Raw genomic sequence first — 21,643 nt, forward strand, 5'->3', positions numbered from 1 at the left:
TATCCACAGGATAACAACCCAGAGGAATGTTCAGTGTGTTTTAACAATTATGATGACACACTGCTACGGCCTCGCACTCTGCCTTGTGGCCACACATTCTGCTCCAAGTGTATTGACAATGCTATCAAGAATGGTCAGCTGAACTGCCCCAGCTGCCGTGCCCAGCACACTGCCACAGCTGCTACTCAGTTCCCAATCAGTTATGGTATGGAGGCCTTTATCAGAAAACTAAAAGGTATGGAGGTTGTCCCAGTGAAAACGGTACCCACAAAACCCAATAAAGCTCCGACCAGAGGCATCAGTAAGAAGTTACGTTCCATGGTGGAGGAGCAGAAGAACAGCATCAGCAGCCTCATTACCAGCTGTGAAGAGGTACTGTCCCAGCTGGGGGAGTACCAGGGGCAGCTGGGGGACTGGAAGACTCAACACCTCCAGCTCCAGGACAGACTCTATGCTCTGGTAGAGCAGAACAAGTCAGCAATGAAGCTCTTGGAACTGGAGGATACCAGTGTGGTGGATATGACAACACAAGGAGAGGAAGGGAAGACTCAGCTGCAGGCCATGTTGGGGAGCCTCGACACAGTCAACACAGCACAGGAAGTTGGCACAACCATAGACACAGCTGATGAGTGCAGCATGAAGGTAGAAGATTGGCTCCAGAAGTGCCAGGAACTCTTCCCAGATGTCAACACTGTCCACACCTCAGTGAAGGTATGCTGCTGAAGGTCACATTGTTCTCACCCAACTGAGTGTAGTATTGCCTCTATATAAACACTTTTGATATGGAGACACATCAAGATGAGAGTAAACTTTATATATATAGGATGATATGGAGACACATCAAGATGAGAGTAAACTTTATATATATAGGATGATATGGAGACACATCAAGATGAGAGTAAACTTTATATATATAGGATGATATGGAGACACATCAAGATGAGAGTAAACTTTATATATATAGGATGATATGGAGACACATCAAGATGAGAGTAAACTTTATATATATAGGATGATATGGAGACACATCAAGATGAGAGTAAACTTTATATATATAGGATGATATGGAGACACATCAAGATGAGAGTAAACTTTATATATATAGGATGATATGGAGACACATCAAGATGAGAGTAAACTTTATATATATAGGAAACTTTTTGTTTTAACGCATGAGACATTTTTATTAATAAAGTCAACTGTCATCTTGGTGTTTCTCTACACTGTGGTCAGCACTCAGTGTACACTACACTGTGGTCAGCACTCGGTGTACACTACGCTGTGGTCAGCACTCAGTGTACACTACGCTGTGGTCAGCACTCGGTGTACACTACGCTGTGGTCAGCACTCAGTGTACACTACACTGTGGTCAGCACTCAGTGTACACTACACTGTGGTCAGCACTCTGTGTACACTACACTGTGGTCAGCACTCAGTGTTCACTACACTGTGGTCAGCACTCAGTGTACACTACACTGTGGTCAGCACTCAGTGTACACTACACTGTGGTCAGCACTCAGTGTACACTACACTGTGGTCAGCACTCAGTGTACACTACACTGTGGTCAGCACTCAGTGTACACTACACTGTGGTCAGCACTCAGTGTACACTACACTGTGGTCAGCACTCAGTGTACACTACACTGTGGTCAGCACTCAGTGTACACTACACTGTGGTCAGCACTCAGTGTACACTACACTGTGGTCAGCACTCAGTGTACACTACACTGTGGTCAGCACTCAGTGTACACTACACTGTGGTCAGCACTCAGTGTACACTACACTGTGGTCAGCACTCAGTGTACACTACACTGGTCAGCACTCAGTGTACACTACACTGTGGTCAGCACTCAGTGTACACTACACTGTGGTCAGCACTCAGTGTACACTACACTGTGGTCAGCACTCAGTGTACACTACACTGTGGTCAGCACTCAGTGTACACTACACTGTGGTCAGCACTCAGTGTACACTACACTGGTCAGCACTCAGTGTACACTACGCTGTGGTCAGCACTCAGTGTACACTACGCTGTGGTCAGCACTCAGTGTACACTACGCTGTGGTCAGCACTCAGTGTACACTACGCTGTGGTCAGCACTCAGTGTACACTACGCTGTGGTCAGCACTCAGTGTACACTACGCTGTGGTCAGCACTCAGTGTACACTACGCTGTGGTCAGCACTCAGTGTACACTACGCTGTGGTCAGCACTCAGTGTACACTACGCTGTGGTCAGCACTCAGTGTACACTACGCTGTGGTCAGCACTCAGTGTACACTACGCTGTGGTCAGCACTCAGTGTACACTACACTGTGGTCAGCACTCAGTGTACACTACACTGTGGTCAGCACTCAGTGTACACTACGCTGTGGTCAGCACTCAGTGTACACTACACTGTGGTCAGCACTCAGTGTTCACTACACTGTGGTCAGCACTCAGTGTACACTACACTGTGGTCAGCACTCAGTGTACACTACACTGTGGTCAGCACTCAGTGTACACTACACTGTGGTCAGCACTCAGTGTACACTACACTGTGGTCAGCACTCAGTGTACACTACACTGTGGTCAGCACTCAGTGTACACTACACTGTGGTCAGCACTCAGTGTACACTACACTGTGGTCAGCACTCAGTGTTCACTACACTGTGGTCAGCACTCAGTGTACACTACACTGTGGTCAGCACTCAGTGTTCACTACACTGTGGTCAGCACTCAGTGTAAACTACACTGTGGTCAGCACTCAGTGTTTACTACGCTGTATTCACCTAGTTTTGCTTGCGGGGGTTGAGCTCTGCTCTTTCGGTCCGCCTCTCAACTGTCAATCACTCAACTGTTACTAACTACTAATTTTTTTCTTGGGGAGCCCCTATGGCCCCGGAGCTATCCAGGCTGACATGAATATCCTTAACTTTGGCATCAGTTGATGTGGGTGGAGTTCTAGGCCTACCGGTGACCACGAGCCAGAACCTGGCCCCCTCAGAGAGGCACGAAGAGCAATGGTCTATAGAAATGCACATGTGGTTTTGGAGCATTCTATATCTGCCATCAACCGGGACAGGCACCCAGAAAGGTAAGCACCCCAAAACAAACCCGTGTTCTGGTTAAAACGGCAAAAATAGACAAACGAGGGGACAGAACTCCCCAAATGAAAACTAGCAAATGAGCATGACGGCACACAAGCTGCTCCTCATGTCTGCGCAGCTCCCCCCCCCCTCCCCGGGAGGGGGAAGGGGAAGCCCCAGACCCTCGTGCCAGCGATCCACACCACAGTTCTTCGGCTGGTGTGATGCATTGCAGTCGTGTGGCTCCAGCTCCTGACTCTTGTGTTGTGCTATGCTTTGGTTCAGTGCTGCTCTTACGGTGGCATGCGAGCTGGAAGTATTATTCCAAGGTACTCGTGCTGCATGCGCTTAGGGTTCCCTTCCCTAAGTGCCCTGTAAGTACCGCCCTTGGAGCTTGGGGTTATCATCCACAAGTCACCTTCGGACTACCTCTGTTGGTCTTTTGCTGCTCAGCGATTGACCGCCCCGAGTGTTTGGGGGGTAGGTTTCCCTCCCTTGTTTACCTTGGGGTAAGTGGTAGCATTTGCAGTTGTTGGGGTGCGGGGTACTGCTCAGCTAGTTTTTGCCTATAACAACAGCCGGCTCTGTTCCTTTTGGGTACGTTGCCATCTTGCGAGGATTTTTTTTTTTTTTTTGATTGGTGGGGGGAGGGGGTCTGCCTCAGTGTTACTTTCCCTTGTTTTACTATGGGTTGCTTTTGTTTGGTGGTACCCCCTGCTTTGCCCTCGTGAGTGGACATGTCCCGAGGGCTCAGCTTTAGCAGTGTTGTTTGGTAGCTTTGGCGCCGGTTAGCAGTACACTGCCCGGGATTACCCTTAGCAGACCCAGTCTAGTGGCCCTGGGAAACTCCGCGGGGGCACTCGGGTCCGATGGATGTGACCCCTGAGTCTCCTCTCACTTTGTGTGAGTTTGAGGGTTGCTCTGTCCCTTTGTCTCAGGGCGACACTTATTGTTTTTGCCTCCGTCATGCTGCCTGTTGGGTCGGTGACACATTCGACCCAGAGTCCTGCGAGATTTGTTGCTTGTTTGTGACTCAGTTCACCCAATCTACAGATGACATTGTTCTGGTGCAGGCGGCTCGCACGTTGCAGGATAGGTTTAGGTTGTTGCAACGTGTTCGGTTGGTTGCTTCCCCGGATGCCCTGAGGCTACCCCGATTTGCTTAACCCTTAAATGGCGCATAGCTATATACCATTTGACACCCACAGGCGCATACCAAAAAAAAAAAAAAAATTATTTTTTCTTCCTAACCTGTTAATTTGTGTTCACTGATCATGGGAAAAATAATGAAAAAATCGTAAGTGGCATATATTGCCCGCTATAGGGCGGGGAATTCTGGCAAAAATCAGGCGCTGACTGAGCGTGCGTCCCAGGCGGTCTGTTGATCGCCAGCTGTCAGGCCGGAGTTTCCACAAAGAGATAATTACCTAATTATTTCAATGTCTCTGATTGATTTTTCGTAGTTTTTTTGCTGTAATATTATTCAATAGTGTGTAGTTTGATATATTTATATAATAAAATGAGTGAATCATCGCTGTACTCAAAAATATGGTGTGCATATTGTTGATTCAATTATGTTCATCAAACAGTGAACAAATACTTTGTCGGTTATTACACTATATACACAGGTTATATATAAGTAACTGCATGTTTTGTTCACCATGACGAACCACTGAGTTGGTATGCTGAGTGGCAGTGGCAGTGGCAGGCAGTGACTGGCTGCCACTCCCTCCCTCACCTCACCTCACCTGATTTGCCACCATTCTCCACCCACCATACTGTTTTTGCTTTTATATACAGACGTTATATATAAGTATTTACATGTTTTGTTCACCATAACTGTACATCTAAGCTTTTATGGTGAGTAAAGGCTCAAAGACGTACCTACTCACACAGTCAGCTGGTGGCGGCCGCCCTCAAGGCCAGACGCACTAATATTTCTCCTACAACAATACTGTTTGTGGTGTTATTACGCTATTTACACACATTATATATAAATATCTACCTGTTTTATTCACCATACTTGTACAAGTAAACTGGTATGGTGCCCAAAGACCATCGTGGTCATCAGTAAACAACATGGTAAGTCCTGCAGACGACGCTCCTCCCTCACCAAAATGGCAGCTCCCAACCTCCTACTCTCGCTGTTATCTCACACTATACACACGTTATATATAAGTATCTACATTTGTGTTCACCATAGCGAACCACTAAGCTGGTATGGTGAGTGCAGTCAATAAAAGGTGGCCACACACACTCAAAAGACACCGCCACCATCCTCTCTCCCACAGCATTACTCCCTCCATGGCGCACAGTGCCAAATATCACCACAATCCTGCTATTATCAGAGCCCTGGTCAGTTTTATCACAGTCAGGGGTCTTCTGTAATAATATCATCGCTACATAATAGCATGAACAAGTATATTATGGCATTTTTAGGCGATGCTGTGGTCACAAGCTGAACAGCAGTGCTGTGAGTTCATGCTGTGTGCGTCAGGCTTGGTAGCTGTCTCAATACTGAGGCCCCTAACACCCGGGAGTTTGGCCCACGATTTTTTTTAAAAATGGCGTCTGTTTACAAGAGCCCTGATGAAGGTGTGGTAAACCCCGTGTATCCGCGGGCCGTTTAAATCTTGCGTAGTACTCCAAAGCATCACATGATGCGATGCGCAATTTACTGCAAGTCGGTCAAAGCATCATATGATGTGATGCGCAATTGAAGGGTTAAAGAGACCCAGACTTTGGGGTGTTGGTCACTTCGGCCTTGGTTCAGTCCGCGCCCCCCTTGTTCTTTCCCTGCTGTGGTTCATTCAGTTCCTTCCCCCCCCCCCTACTACACATAAGGGGCATAACTGGCCGACCCCTCACAGTGTTCAAGAGAGAACTGGATAAGCACCTCCAAAGGGTACCTGATCAACCAGGCTGTGACTCATACGTCAGGCTGCGAGCAGCTGCGTCCAACAGCCTGGTTGATCAGTCCGGCAACCAGGAGGCCTGGTCGACGACCGGGCCGCGGGGACGCTAAGCCCCGGAAGCACCTCAAGGTAACCTCAAGGTAACCCACCCCCCCCTTCCGGCTCACAAGTGTCTGAGGGCTTCGGGGTTGGGGCAGGGTTTAGAGGTTTCTGAGACTCGGGCGGTTTCGGGGGTTGCCTCTTCTGGGGTGGCGATGGAGGTATTCGAGTCTGTTCCTCCAGCCATAGCTCCAGGGTCTGACCATTGGGCCCGTTCTCTTTATGCCATTCTGGCCGCCCCGGCTTTTTCTTGTGAGACCGGGGCTATGGAGGACGACTCGCTCCCGGGGCCTGACGTGGAGGCTCCCGGGGTTGGGGAGGAGCTGGCTTGGGGGCCTTGGGCCCCATTGGACCCTTGGAGGGTTGGAACACCCTCTGAGCAAGGCTTACGGTTACAAGGAGTGGGGTTTTCCTTTCCCCCCCCTCTGTGTACGAGTTGGATTTGGGTTCGGCTCCTCCCCGTGTTGGGTTCCATGTCCCTGCGGGTCCTTCGGTTCCATCCTACCAGAGGTTTTCGGCTTCCTGCATCTCACCTGCTGATGTGCGGGCGGCCATTGCAGCTTACCTCCTGCACGACCCGGAGTATGCCTCCATAATGGATGAGACGAAGCCCATTATGCCTCCATAATGGGCTTCGTCTCTGTACCGGGTTTGTTATGAGGTTCAGGGTTCGTCCTGGCTTGCGGACTGGCCTTTGTTCTCGCTGGATGCTTGGGAAGCCTTCTGTCGTACCCACACACTTCAGTGGCACGAGGCGTTGACTGTGGTCCAGGTCCAAAGTCCAAAGTGTCCTGGGGGGACACTTTGAGCACCTTAATGAGTGCCTTTTTGCTCCAGCCCTTCTGCTGGATGTTGGCACGGTTCAGCTTCACGTGCAGGTTCCTTCCCTGTCGGCTGCACTTGTGGCAGAGGACTTTCGTGCACGTGGCCTGTTGACTGCGCTTGTGGCTGAGGACTTGTGCACACGTGGCCTGTTGACTTCGGTCCTGCATTTCTTTTCCCTCCTGGAGCTGTCATCGGATTGGCTTGAGGAGGATATGGAGGCGCTTGGGGCCGTTCCTTGGGTCTGGTGCCTTGGTCTCGGCTGCTCGTGCGTTGTCTGCACTTTTCAAGCTGTTTGCGACAATCCTGCGGGATGCACTGTCGCGGTTTTTCACTGCACGTCTCTCGTGTCGACAGGTGGTTCTCACTTCCTCCTTGGAATCCGCTTGGGCCCTGACTTTTAGACTGTCTTTGCCCTTTTGGTGTTTGCGGCCTATGCGGTCGAATAGTATATGCGGGCAGCTTCTTCCAGCTGCCGCCCAATGTCTGACTTGTTGGTTTTCCAGGGTTCCCGGGTGGGTTCTTCCCGGATGGGTCGTGCCAGGGCTCGTGGTTCTGCTCGTCGGGTAGGGCACAGGTGCCAGTTTCAGAGCCGGTTCCACCTTCGGTCCCGGCTGCACCTGGTTGTCGCGGTGATCGCTCTGTGTGCAGGTCGGATTCTCATAAGGGGCCTCGACCATTTTGCAGTTCTTCTCACAGCCTACAGTGGCGTTGGGTGGCTCCTCCTCCTCAGGGAGGGTTCGGAGCTGGCAGGGCAGGTCTCTTCTGTGCTTTTTCAGGTCATCTTGGAGTGGGTGAGCTTGGGCGTGGTCGAAATGACGACATCTCTCAGGTGGGTTTCCCGCTGTTTCTGGTTCCGAAATGGGATTGTGCGGACCTGCGGTTCATTCTGGACTTGCTAAGTCTGAACCCCTGGGTTTCCTGCTCCCTTTTGGATGCCCACTCTGTCCCAGGTCCGGCTGCTGTTGGAGCCGGGTGCTTGGATGGTGTTCCTGGACCTCAAGGATGCGTATTGGCATGTTCCGAGTCATCCGGGGTTCAGGGACTGGCTCAGTTTTGTTGTGGGGCGTCGGAGTTATTGCTTTCGTTGTCTCCCGTTCGAGTTGAACCTGGGGTCTCACATGTTCACGCGCTTTACCCGGGTCGTGGTGGCCTGTCTGCGTCCGTTAGGTATTCGGGTGTTGACTTACCTTGATGACTGGCTGGTTTGGGCTCCCAGTTGGTCCGTGTGTCTGCTCGCCAGGGGTTTAGTGCTTTTCCAGCTAGCCGGGTTCGGGTTCCTGGTGAACTGGCGGAAGTCCAATCTGGTTCCCAATCTGGAGTCTCCTACCACTGCAGTCCCGCGTGTGTTTGTTTCTGGGGGTTCACGGGTCACCCGGAGGTTGCTTGAGGGTTTGTGTGGGAGTCTGAACTTTGCAATGATGGTCTACTCACTGGTCGGGTTTGGCTTCGTCGGCTGTTCTGGTTCCTTCGGGGACGTCCCTTTCGCCTCTTATGGGATCGTTGGGTTCGACTCCCAGAGGGCCTTATGTCAGCTGCTGCGTTGCCAGCTTCCTCTTCAGGTTTTTCCGGGTTCAGTGCCTTGGCGCCTACCCGAGCCCTCGCTCAATGTGTTCATGGAAGCGTTATCTCTTGGCTGGGGCTTTATGACCAGTGCTCACCAGCCCAGCCAGGGGCGGTGGGGTTCATCCTTCCATCGGGCCCACAGCACTGTGTGGGTGTTCGCTGCGATGTGGTTCGTGCTTCGGAGGGTTCGGGTCGCCTGCGGATCAACGATCCGGCTCCATTCGGACTGCTCTCCGGTGGTTCATTGCCTGAACTGAGGGGGTTCGATGCAGTCCTTGGCTCTTTGGGGCTGGTCGCTTCGGGTGACTCGTCTGCTGAGTTCTCGGAGTTTGGCTCTCCTGGGGGGTTCACTTCTGGGGGGTGTCCAATGTCCTGGTGAATGGGCTGTCCTGGTTCGTTCCCCTTTCCATGGAATAGACGGTCGATGCCGACTCATTTAGTTGGCGCTGCCAGAAGTTCAAGCGCCCGTTCAGGTGGACCTCATCGGGTCGGCGTGGTCGAGGCATCTTCCGGTATATATGGCGCCCTTCCTCAACCATGAGGCTGTCGGGACCGACGCCTTCCACCAGGACTGGTCGAAGTGGTGGTTCCTGTACCTCTTTGCCCCGGTTCAGCTGTTGCTCAAGGTTCTGGCTCGCTTGGAGCCTTGCCAGGGGTGAGTAGTCCTCTTGGCCCAGTGGTGGCCGGCCCAGCCATAGTTTCAGGCACTGCTTGCCCGGTGTCCGAACCTGGAGGTTTTCCGCGGCTCCGCCTCATTCAATAGATCGGTCTGGTCCATTATGAGACTGGTTCACTCTTCTCCTCGATGTCTTTGCATTTGGTGTTTTTGACTTGGGGTTTATCACCCTATGTATGGTGATCAAGTGGCTTGTTTGATGGTTTCTCACCTGCGGGCTTCATCTCGGCGGCAGTATGAAGTTTCCTGGCGATCCTTCCGGTTCTTTTTGACTCTTCGTCTCTGTACTTTCCTTTCAGTTTGGGTGGTGTTGTTCTTTCTCTCGTGGTTGTTCCAGGACCGTCCTCTTATGCCGAATACTGTCGCCTCGTATCGTGCGTCGTTGGCGGAGCCGCTGCAGCTTGCTTTCAGTATAGATGTAACTTCTGTACAGTTCCGCAAGCTGTCTCGCGCGTTGTTTCACCTCCGACCTGCTCATGTGCAGCCTGAGCAGTCCTGGTCCTTGGACAGAGTGCTCTCCTATCTCTCTTCTCATCGGTTTTTTGTGGGCCCCTTCAGTTCAGGATTGTTTTTTTAAGGCTCTTTTCCTGTTGGCATTGGCCTCTGGGGGTCAGGTTGGAGAGCTTCATGCTCTCCTACGGCGCAGGGGTTTCTGCTCTTTTGGTTGTGGTGATAGGTTTGTTCGTTTGCAGCTGTCTCCTTCTTCTCTGGCGAACAATGAGACTGCAGGTTTCTGGAGGAGTCCTTGGGTTGTTGATGCTTGGTTGGTCAGGCCGGGGGTGCATCATGTTTTGTGTCCGGTTGTGGCCATTATTTGCGTGCCATGTCTTCTGTGTCCGGGGATGCGCTTTGGGTTGATCCGGTTTCCCTTCTAACCTGTTTGGTGGTACAGGTCTCTCAGGTCGTCCGCATTGTTATTAAGTCTAGCCAGCCTGTGGTCTATCCCCGTGCCCGTGATGTTCGTAAGTTTGCTGCTCTCATTGCCATCTCTAGGAACATGTCCTGGGCTGACATTTGGGTACGGGATTTTTGGTGGTTGAACAGGGTCCTGGCTGCATGCTATCTCGTTAACGTTCCTGGGCCTTGTCGGGCCTGTGCCACTTTGGATCGGCGGCTGCAGCCTGTCTTGACTTTGAGTTGAGATGTGAGCACCGACCGCCTCCTAGGTAAGTCTATTTTCTTTTTCGTCTTTTGTGAAGTAGCTCCGGGGAGCCGTAGGGGCTACCCCCAGAAAACCAGCGTTGAATGTAATGAAAAGCTATTTTCTGGGTGAGTCCCATAGGCTCCCCGGCAACCCTCCCTCCCTCTGGTCAGAGGTTTTTGTGTATTTTGATATCTAGCTTCAGAACTGGGGTGTGGATCACCGGCGCGGAGGGTCTGGGGCTCCCGCTTTTCCTTCCTGAGGAGGTAGGGGGAGGAACTGCGCAGACAAGCGGCACGGCTCATGTTGACTCATGCTCATTTGCTCGTTATCATTTGGGGAGTTCTGTCCACTCGTTTGTTTATTTTTGTCGTTTTAACCAGAATACGGGGCTAGTTTTGGGGCGCTTACCTTTCTGGGTGCCTATCCCGGTCGATGGCAGATATAGAATGCTCCAAAATCACATTTGCATTTCTACAGGCCATTTCTCCTCGTGCCTCTCTGAGGGGGGCCAGGTTTTGGCTCGTGGTCCCCAGTAGGCCTAGAACTCCACCCACATTGACTGATGCCAAAGTTAGGGATATTCATATCAGCCTGGATAGCTCTGGAGAGCCTCCGGGACTCACCCAGAAAATGGCGTTTCATTACATTCAAAGCTGTTTTTCACACACACACACACACACACACACACACACACACACACACACACACACACACACACACACACACACACACACACACACACACACCCAGGAAGCAGCCCGTAACTGTGGTCAGCACTCAGTGTTTACTACAACTAAATAAAGACTTTGGGTCCAGAATATAGACAATGCTTCATCAGTTAGAACTAATGACTTGACTCATAACTAATATTATAACCCAAGTCTCAAGGCAGCATGTTATACTTGAGTCCTTCACATGTTGACCCATTTGTGTATGTCAGCATGTCTATTATCTCTTAACTCAGAGCCAGATGCTTCATTATAGTCCAGTTACTTTACTCAGAGCCAGATGCTTCATTATAGTCCAGTTACTTTACTCAGAGCCAGATGCTTCATTATAGTCCAGTTACTTTACTCAGAGCCTGATGCTTCATTATAGTCCAGTTACTTTACTCAGAGCCTGATGCTTCATTATAGTCCAGTTACTTTACTCAGAGCCTGATGCTTCATTATAGTCCAGTTACTTTACTCAGAGCCTGATGCTTCATTATAGTCCAGTTACTTTACTCAGAGCCAGATGCTTCATTATAGTCCAGTTACTTTACTCAGAGCCAGATGCTTCATTATAGTCCAGTTACTTTACTCAGAGCCAGATGCTTCATTATAGTCCAGTTACTTTACTCAGAGCCAGATGCTTCATTATAGTCCAGTTACTTTACTCAGAGCCAGATGCTTCATTATAGTCCAGTTACTTTACTCAGAGCCAGATGCTTCATTATAGTCCAGTTACTTTACTCAGAGCCTGATGCTTCATTATAGTCCAGTTACTTTACTCAGAGCCAGATGCTTCATTATAGTCCAGTTACTTTACTCAGAGCCAGATGCTTCATTATAGTCCAGTTACTTTACTCAGAGCCAGATGCTTCATTATAGTCCAGTTACTTTACTCAGAGCCAGATGCTTCATTATAGTCCAGTTACTTTACTCAGAGCCAGATGCTTCATTATAGTCCAGTTACTTTACTCAGAGCCTGATGCTTCATTATAGTCCAGTTACTTTACTCAGAGCCTGATGCTTCATTATAGTCCAGTTACTTTACTCAGAGCCAGATGCTTCATTATAGTCCAGTTACTTTACTCAGAGCCTGATGCTTCATTATAGTCCAGCCTCCATCATTAATGTTTGTGTTGGTAATGACAGGTGCAGGAGACCATCAGGGAGGCCCTGGAGATGACGACCACAGAGACAGGTGCCACAGCTGACCCCGTACACCTGGGAGACTCAGCCTCCACCATTAATGTTTGTGTTGGTAATGACAGGTGCAGGAGACCATCAGGGAGGCCCTGGAGATGACGACCACAGAGACAGGTGCCACAGCTGACCCCGTACACCTGGGAGACTCAGACTCCAGCATTAATGTTTGTGTTGGTAATGACAGGTGCAGGAGACCATCAGGGAGGCCCTGGAGATGACGACCACAGAGACAGGTGCCACAGCTGACCCCGTACACCTGGGAGACTCAGCCTCCACCATTAATGTTTGTGTTGGTAATGACAGGTGCAGGAGACCATCAGGGAGGCCCTGGAGATGACGACCACAGAGACAGGTGCCACAGCTGACCCCGTACACCTGGGAGACTCGGACTCCAGCATCATGACTAAAGTTAAGGAAATCACTGGAGAAATCTCCCAAAAGGAAATAACAGTAAGTTTTTTATTTTCTCTCATTGGTCATGTTAAAATATATTGAGTTACATTTTGAAGACAGGAAGACTGTTCTTAGGTTAATTGAGGTTTCCCTAAGTCAACTACTGACTTTCCTCAACATGCAATCCGCAATCCAGCCTAACTCCTGCATAAATATTTACTGGTAGGTGAACAGAGGCATCAGATAAATGGAAACATGTGAACCATTTCAGCTACAGTTCCAACATCAACCCCCTGCCAGTAGAGGGGGGCTGGAGCTACAAGTGCAGCACCAACTCCCTGCCAGTAGAGGAAGGCTGGAACTACTGGTCCAGCACCAACCCCCTGCCAGTAGAGGGGGGGGGGGCTGGAGCTACAGGTCCAGCACCAACCCCCTGCCAGTAGAGGGGGGCTGGAGCTACTGGTCCAGCACCAACCCCCTGCCAGTAGAGGAAGGCTGGAACTACTGGTCCAGCACCAACCCCCTGCCAGTAGAGTGGGGCTGGAGTTACAGGACCAGCACCAACCCCCTGCCAGTAGAGGGGGGCTGGAGCTACAGGACCAGCACCAACCCCCTGCCAGTAGAGGGGGGCTGGAGCTACAGGACCAGCACCAACCCCCTGCCAGTAGAGGGGGGCTGTAGCTACAGGACCAGCACCATCCCCCTGCCAGTAGAGGGGGGGCTGGAGCTACAGGTCCAGCACCAACTCTCTGCCAGTAGAGGGGAGCTGGAGCTACAGGTCCAGCACCAACCCCCTGCCAGTAGAGGGGGGCTGGAGCTTAAGGACCAGCACCAACCCTCTGCCAGTAGAGGGGGGCTGGAGCTACAGGTCCAGCACCAACCCCCTGCCAGTAGAGGGGGGGCTGGAGCTACTGGTCCAGCACCAACCCCCTGCCAGTAGAGGGAGCTGGAGCTACAGGTCCAGCACCAACCCCCTGCCAGTAGAGGGGGGGGCTGGAGCTACAGGACCAGCACCAACCCCCTGCCAGTAGAGGGGGGCTGGAGCTACTGGTCCAGCACCAACCCCCTGCCAGTTGAGTGAGCTGGAGCTACTGGTCCAGCACCAACCCCCTGCCAGTAGAGGGAGCTGGAGCTACTGGTCCAGCACCAACCCCCTGCCAGTAGAAGGGGGCTGGAGCTACAGGTCCAGCACCAACCCCTCTGCCAGTAGAGGGGGGCTGGAGCTACAGGTCCAACACCAACCCACTGCCAGTAGAGGGGGGCTGGAGCTACAGGTCCAGCACCAACCCCCTGCCAGTAGAGGGGGGCTGGAGCTACAGGTCCAGCACCAACCCCCTGCCAGTAGAGGGAGCTGGAGCTACTGGTCCAGCACCAACCCCCTGCCAGTAGAAGGGGGGCTGGAGCTACAGGTCCAGCACCAACCCCCCTGCCAGTAGAGGGGGGTTGGAGCTACAGGTCCAACACCAACCCCCTGCCAGTAGAGGGGGGGCTGGAGCTACAGGTCCAGCACCAACCCCCTGCCAGTAGAGGGGGGCTGGAGCTACAGGTCCAGCACCAACCCCCTGCCAGTAGAGGGGGGCTGGAGCTACAGGTCCAGCACCAACCCCCTGCCAGTAGAGGGAGCTGGAGCTACAGGTCCAGCACCTACCCCCTGCCAGTAGAGGGGGGCTGGAGCACCAACCCCCTTCCAGTAGAGGGAGCTGGAGCTACAGGTCCAACACCAACCCCCTGCCAGTAGAGGGGGGCTGGAGCTACAGGTCCAGCACCAACCCCCTGCCAGTAGAGGGAGCTGGAGCTACAGGTCCAGCACCTACCCCCTGCCAGTAGAGGGGGGCTGGAGCACCAACCCCCTGCCAGTAGAGGGAGCTGGAGCTACAGGTCCAACACCAACCCCCTGCCAGTAGAGGGGGGCTGGAGCTACAGGTCCAGCACCAACCCCCTGCCAGTAGAGGGAGCTGGAGCTACAGGTCCAACACCTACCCCCTGCCAGTAGAGGGGGGCTGGAGCACCAACCCCCTGCCAGTAGAGGGGGGCTGGAGCTACAGGTCCAGCACCAACCCCCTGCCAGTAGAGGGAGCTGGAGCTGCAGGTCCAGCACTAACCCCCTGCCAGTAGAGGGGGGCTGGAGCACCAACCCCCTGCCAGTAGAGGGGGGCTGGAGCACCAACCCCCTGCCAGTAGAGAGGGGCTGGAGCTACAGGTCCAGCATCAACCCCCTGCCAGTAGAGGGGGCTGGAGCTACAGGTCCAGCACCAACCCCCCTGCCAGTAGAGGGGGGCTGGAGCTATAGGTCCAGCACCAACCCCCTGCCAGTAGAGGGGGGCCGGAGCTACAGGTCCAGCACCAACCCCCTGCCAGTAGAGGGGGGCTGGAGCTACAGGTCCTGCACCAACCCCCTGCCAGTAGAGGGGGGCTGGAGCTACAGGTCCTGCACCAACCCCCTGCCAGTAGAGGGGGGGCTGGAGCTACAGGTTCAGCACCAACCCCCTGCCAGTAGAGGGGGGCTGGAGCTACAGGTCCAGCACCAACCCCCCTGCCAGTAGAGGGGGGCTGGAGCTACAGGTCCAGCAACAACCCCCTGCCAGTAGAGGGAGCTGGAGCTACAGGTCCAGCACCAACCCCCTGCCAGTAGAGGGGGGCTGGAGCTACAGGTCCAGCACCAACCCCCTGCCAGTAGAGGGAGCTGGAGCTACAGGTCCAGCACCAACCCCCTGCCAGTAGAGGGTGGCTGGAGCACCAACCCCCTGCCAGTAGAGGGGGGCTAGAGCACCAACCCCCTGCCAGTAGAGGGGGGCTGGAGCACCAACCCCCTGCCAGTAGAGGGGGGCTGGAGCTACAGGTCCAGCATCAACCCCCTGCCAGTAGAGGGGGCTGGAGCTACAGGACCAGCACCAACCACCTGCCAGTAGAGGGGAGCTGGAGCTACAGGTCCAGCATCAACCCCCTGCCAGTAGAGGGGGCTGGAGCTACAGGTCCAGCACCAACCCCCCTGCCAGTAGAGGGGGGCTGGAGCTATAGGTCCAGCACCAACCCCCTGCCAGTAGAGGGGGCCGGAGCTACAGGTCCAGCACCAACCCCCTGCCAGTAGAGGGGGGCTGGAGCTACAGGTCCTGCACCAACCCCCTGCCAGTAGAGGGGGGCTGGAGCTACAGGTCCTGCACCAACCCCCTGCCAGTAGAGGGGGGCTGGAGCTACAGGTTCAGCACCAACCCCCTGCCAGTAGAGGGGGGCTGGAGCTACAGGTCCAGCACCAACCCCCCTGCCAGTAGAGGGGGGCTGGAGCTACAGGTCCAGCAACAACCCCCTGCCAGTAGAGGGAGCTGGAGCTACAGGTCCAGCACCAACCCCCTGCCAGTAGAGGGGGGCTGGAGCTACAGGTCCAGCACCAACCCCCTGCCAGTAGAGGGAGCTGGAGCTACAGGTCCAGCACCAACCCCCTGCCAGTAGAGGGTGGCTGGAGCACCAACCCCCTGCCAGTAGAGGGGGGCTAGAGCACCAACCCCCTGCCAGTAGAGGGGGGCTGGAGCACCAACCCCCTGCCAGTAGAGGGGGGCTGGAGCTACAGGTCCAGCATCAACCCCCTGCCAGTAGAGGGGGCTGGAGCTACAGGACCAGCACCAACCACCTGCCAGTAGAGGGGAGCTGGAGCTACAGGTCCAGCACCAACCCCCTGCCAGTAGAGCGGGGCTGGAGCTACAGGTCCAGCACCAACCCCCTGCCAGTAGAGGGGGGGCTGGAGCTACAGGTCCAGCACCAACCCCCTGCCAGTAGAGGGAGCTGGAGCTACTGGTCCAACACCAACCCCCTGCCAGTAGAGGGGGGCTAGAGCACCAACCCCCTGCCAGTAGAGGGGGGCTGGAGCACCAACCCCCTGCCAGTAGAGGGGGGCTGGAGCTACAGGTCCAGCATCAACCCCCTGCCAGTAGAGGGGGCTGGAGCTACAGGACCAGCACCAACGCCCTGCCAGTAGAGGGGAGCTGGAGCTACAGGTCCAGCACCAACCCCCTGCCAGTAGAGGGGGGCTGGAGCTACAGGTCCAACACCAACCCACTGCCAGTAGAGGGGGGCTGGAGCTACAGGTCCAGCACCAACCCCCTGCCAGTAGAGGGGGGCTGGAGCTACAGGACCAGCACCAACCCCTGCCAGTAGAGGGGGGCTGGAGCTACAGGTCCAGCACCAACCCCCTGCCAGTAGAGGGGGGCTGGAGCTACAGGTCCAACACCAACCCACTGCCAGTAGAGGGGGGCTGGAGCTACAGGTCCAGCACCAACCCCCTGCCAGTAGAGGGGGGCTGGAGCTACAGGTCCAGCACCAACCCCCTGCCAGTAGAGGGGGGCTGGAGCTACAGGTCCAGCACCAACCCCCTGCCAGTAGAGGGGGGCTGGAGCTACAGGTCCAGCACCAACCCCTTGCCAGTAGAGGGGGGCTGGAGCTACAGGTCCAACACCAACCCCCTGCCAGTAGAGGGGGGCTGGAGCTACTGGTCCAGCACCAACCCCCTGCCAGTAGAGGGGGGCTGGAGCTACTGGTCCAGCACCAACCCCCTGCCAGTAGAGGGGGGCTGGAGCTACTGGTCCAGCACCAACCCCCTGGCAGTAGAGGGGGGCTGGAGCTACAGGTCCCCCACCAACCCCCTGCCAGTAGAGGGGGGGCTGGAGCTACTGGTCCAGCACCAACCCCCTGCCAGTAGAGGGGGGCTGGAGCTACTGGTCCAGCACCAACTCCCTGCCAGTAGAGGGGGGGCTGGAGCTACAGGACCAGCACCAACCCCCTGCCAGTAGAGGGGGGCTGGAGCTACAGGTCCAGCACCAACCCCCTGCCAGCAGAGGGGGGCTGGAGCTACTGGTCCAGCACCAACCCCCTGCCAGTAGAGGGGGGCTGGAGCTACAGGTCCAGCACCAACCCCCTGCCAGTAGAGGGGGCTGGAGCTACAGGTCCAGCACCAACCCTCTGCCAGTAGAGGGGGGGGGCTGGAGCTACAGGTCCAGCACCAACCCCCTGCCAGTAGAGGGGGCTGGAGCTACAGGTCCAGCACCAACCCCCTGCCAGTAGAGGGGGGGGCTGGAGCTACAGGTCCAGCACCAACCCCCTGCCAGTAGAGGGGGGGGGCTGGAGCTACAGGTCCAGCACCAACCCCCTGCCAGTAGAGGGGGCTGGAGCTACAGGTCCAGCACCAACCCCCTGCCAGTAGAGGGGGGCTGGAGCTACAGGTCCAGCACCAACCCCCTGCCAGTAGAGGGGGGCTGGAGCTACAGGACCAGCACCAACCCCCTGCCAGTAGAGGGGGGGGGGCTGGAGCTACAGGTCCAGCACCAACCCCCTGCCAGTAGAGGGGGTGGGAGCTACTGGTCCAGCACCAACCCCCTGCCAGTAGAGGGTGGCTGGAGCTACAGGACCAGCACCAACCCCCTGCCAGTAGAGGGGGGCTGGAGCTACAGGTCCAGCACCAACCCCCTGCCAGTAGAGTGGGGCTGGAGCTACAGGACCAGCCCCAACCCCCTGCCAGTAGAGGGGGGGGAGGCTGGAGCTACAGGTCCAGCACCAAACCCCTGCCAGTAGAGGGGGGCTGGAGCTACAGGACCAGCACCAACCCCCTGCCAGTAGAGGGGGGCTGGAGCTACAGGACCAGCACCAACCCCCTGCCAGTAGAAGGGGGGAGGCTGGAGCTACAGGTCCAGCACCAACCCCCTGCCAGTAGAGGGGGGCTGGAGCTACTGGTCCAGCACCAACCCCCTGCCAGTAGAGGGGGGCTGGAGCTACAGGTCCAGCACCAACCCCCTGCCAGTAGAGGTGGCTGGAACTACAGGTCCAGCACCAACCCTCTGCCAGTAGAGGGGGGGGGGCTGGAGCTACAGGTCCAGCACCAACCCCCTGCCAGTAGAGGGGGGCTGGAGCTACAGGTCCAGCACCAACCCCCTGCCAGTAGAGGGGGGGCTGGAGCTACAGGTCCAGCACCAACCCCCTGCCAGTAGAGGGGGGCTGGAGCTACAGGTCCAGCACCAACCCCCTGCCAGTAGAGGGGGGCTGGAGCTACAGGTCCAGCACCAACCCCTGCCAGTAGAGGGAGGCTGGAGCTACAGGACCAGCACCAACCCCCTGGCAGTAGAGGGGGGCTGGAGCTACAGGTTCAGCACCAACCCCCTGCCAGTAGAGGGGGGCTGGAGCTACAGGTCCAGCACCAACCCCCTGCCAGTAGAGGGGGGCTGGAGCTACAGGTCCAGCACCAACCCCCTGCCAGTAGAGGGGTGCTGGAGCTACAGGACCAGCACCAACCCCCTGCCAGTAGAGGGGGGCAGGAGCTACAGGACCAGCACCAACCCCCTGACAGTAGAGGGGGGCTGGAGCTTCAGGACCAGCACCAACCCCCTGCTAGTAGAGGGGGGGGGGGGGCTGGAGCTACAGGTCCAGCACCAACCCCCTGCCAGTAGAGGGAGGCTGGAGCTACAGGTCCAGCACCAACCCCCTGCCAGTAGAGGGGGGCTGGAGCTACAGGACCAGCACCAAGCCCCTGCCAGTAGAGGGGGGCTGGAGCTACAGGTCCAGCACCAACCCCCTGACAGTAGAGGGGGGCTGGAGCTACAAGTGCAGCACCAACCCCCTGCCAGTAGAGGGGGGGCTGGAGCTACAGGTCCAGCACCAACCCCCTGCCAGTAGAGGGGGGCTGGAGCTACAGGTCCAGCACCAACCCCCTGCCAGTAGAGGGAGGCTGGAGCTACAAGTGCAGCACCAACCCCCTGCCAGTAGAGGGGGGCTGGAGCTACAGGTCCAGCACCAACCCCCTGCCAGTAGAGGGGGGGCTGGAGCTACAGTTCCAGCACCAACCCCCTGCCAGTAGAGGGAGGCTGGAGCTACAGGACCAGCACCAACCCCCTGCCAGTAGAGGGAGGCTGGAGCTACAGGTCCAGCACCAACCCCCCTGTCAGGGGGTTGGTTGTGGTAGGTGTGTTGTGGTGGTTGTTAATGTGCTGGTTGTAGTAGGTGTGTTGTTGTGGTTGTTAATGTGCTGGTTGTAATGGTTGTTAATGTGCTGGTTGTGGTAGGAGTGTTGTGGTGGTTGTTAATGTGCTGGTTGTAGTAGGTGTGTTGTTGTGGTTGTTAATGTGCTGGTTGTGATAGGTGTGTTGTGGTAGTTGTTAATGTGCTGGTTGTAATGGTTGTTAATGTGCTGGTTGTGGTAGGTGTGTTGTGGTGGTGGTTAATGTGCTGGTTGTGTAGGTGTGTTGTGGTTGTTAATGTGCTGGTTGTGGTAGGTGTGTTGTGGTGGTTGTTAATGTGCTGGTTGTGGTAGGTGTGTTGTGGTGGTTGTTAATGGGCTGGTTGTGGTAGGTGTGTTGTGGTGGTTGTTAATGTGGTAGTTGTGGTAGGTGTGTTGTGGTGGTTGTTAATGTTCTGGTTGTGGTAAGTGTTGTGGTGGTTGTTAATGTGCTGGTTGTGGTAGGTGTGTTGTGGTGGTTGTTAATGTGCAGGTTCCTGTTTGATACCCGTGTGATGGGGTTCTGGGAGTTCTTCTACTCCCCAAGCCAGGCCCGAGGTCAGGCTCGACTTGTGAGAATTAGGTCCACCAGGCTGTTGCTTGGAGCGGCCCGCAGGGCCACTTACCACCACAGCTCGGCTGATCCGGAACTTCTCTTAGAAAACCGTCCAGTTTTCTCTTGAAGATGTCCACGGTTGTTCCGGCAATATTTCTTAGTCGCTGGGAGGATGTTGAACAACCGCGGACTTCTGATGTTAATACAGTGCTCTCTGATTGTGCCTATGGCACCTCTGCTCTTCACTGGTTCAATCTTGCATTTTCATCCATATCGTTCACTGTAGTACGTTGTTATTTTACTGTGTAGATTTGGGACCTGGGCCTCCAGTATTTTCCATGTGTATATTGTTTGGTATCTCTCTCTTCTCCTTTCTAGAATACATTTGGAGAGCTTTGAGACGATCCCAATAATTTAGGTGTTTTATCTCGTCTATGCTTGCCATATATGTTTTCTGTATTCTCTCTATTTCAGCAATCTCTCCTGCTCTGAAGGGGGAAGTGAGTACTGAGCAGTACTCGAGATGGGACAACACAAGTGACTTGGAAGAGTACAACCCATTGTGATGGGATCCCTGGATTTGAAAGTTCTCGTAATCCATCCGATCATTTTTCTGGCTGACACGATATTTGCTTGGTTATGCTCCCTAAACGTTAGATCGTTGGACATCATTATTCCCAAATCCTTGACATGCTGTTTTTCTACTATGGGAAGATTCGATTGTGTTTTGTACCCTGTATTATGTTTCAGATCCTCATTTTTGCCGTTTCTGAGTACCTGAAATTTATCACTGTTAAACATCATGTTATTTTCTGCTGCCAATCGAAAACTTTGTTGACATCTGCTTGTAGTTTTTCAATGTCTTCAGCAGAGTTAATTTTCATGCTGATTTTTGTGTCATCTGCAAAGGACGACACAAAGCTGTGACGTGTATTTTTGTCTATATCAGATATGAGAATAAGGAACAGTAGCGGTGCAAGGACTGTACCTTGAGGTACAGAGCTTTTAACATCGCTTGGACACGATTTTATCTGATTGACTGTTACTCTTTGTGTTCTGTTCAACAGGAAATTGAGTATCCAGCGTCCTATTTTTCCAGTTATTCCCATTGACCTCATTTTGTGAGCTATCACCCCATGGTCACATTTGTCGAACGCCTTTGCAAAGTCTGTGTATACAACATCTGCATTTTGCTTTTCTTCTAGGGCTTCTGTGATTTTGTCATAGTGGTTGAGTAACTGTGACAGACAGGATCTTCCCGCTCTAAATCCATGTTGTCCTGGATTGTGCAATTCATTGTTTTCCATAAAACTAGAAATTTGATTCCTAATCACTCTTTCAAACACTTTTATTATGTGTGATGTTAGTGCAACTGGCCTATAATTTTTTGCCAAGGCTTTACTCCCCCCTCGTGCAACGGAGCTATATCTGCAGATTTAAGTGCTGCTGGTATCTCCCCTGTATCTAGGCTCTTTCTCCATATTACGCTGAGTGCTCTCGCTACTGGTACTTTACATTTC

The 21,643-nt window shown here is 54.3% G+C and overlaps 1 protein-coding gene across 1 annotated transcript in view; it reads left to right on the plus strand.

Moving 5' to 3' along the window:
• LOC123750497 (uncharacterized) overlaps window positions 1-21,643 on the plus strand; it is a 352,029-nt gene continuing 330,386 nt past the window's right edge. The window contains exon 1 of the mRNA XM_069302695.1: window positions 1-711. Within this exon, the coding sequence (XP_069158796.1) occupies window positions 208-711 (504 nt within the window). The 5' untranslated portion in view covers window positions 1-207. The remainder of the gene's footprint in view (window positions 712-21,643) is intronic.

This window comes from Procambarus clarkii, chromosome 48 (assembly GCF_040958095.1).
Source record: "Procambarus clarkii isolate CNS0578487 chromosome 48, FALCON_Pclarkii_2.0, whole genome shotgun sequence".
NCBI lineage: Eukaryota > Metazoa > Arthropoda > Malacostraca > Decapoda > Cambaridae > Procambarus > Procambarus clarkii.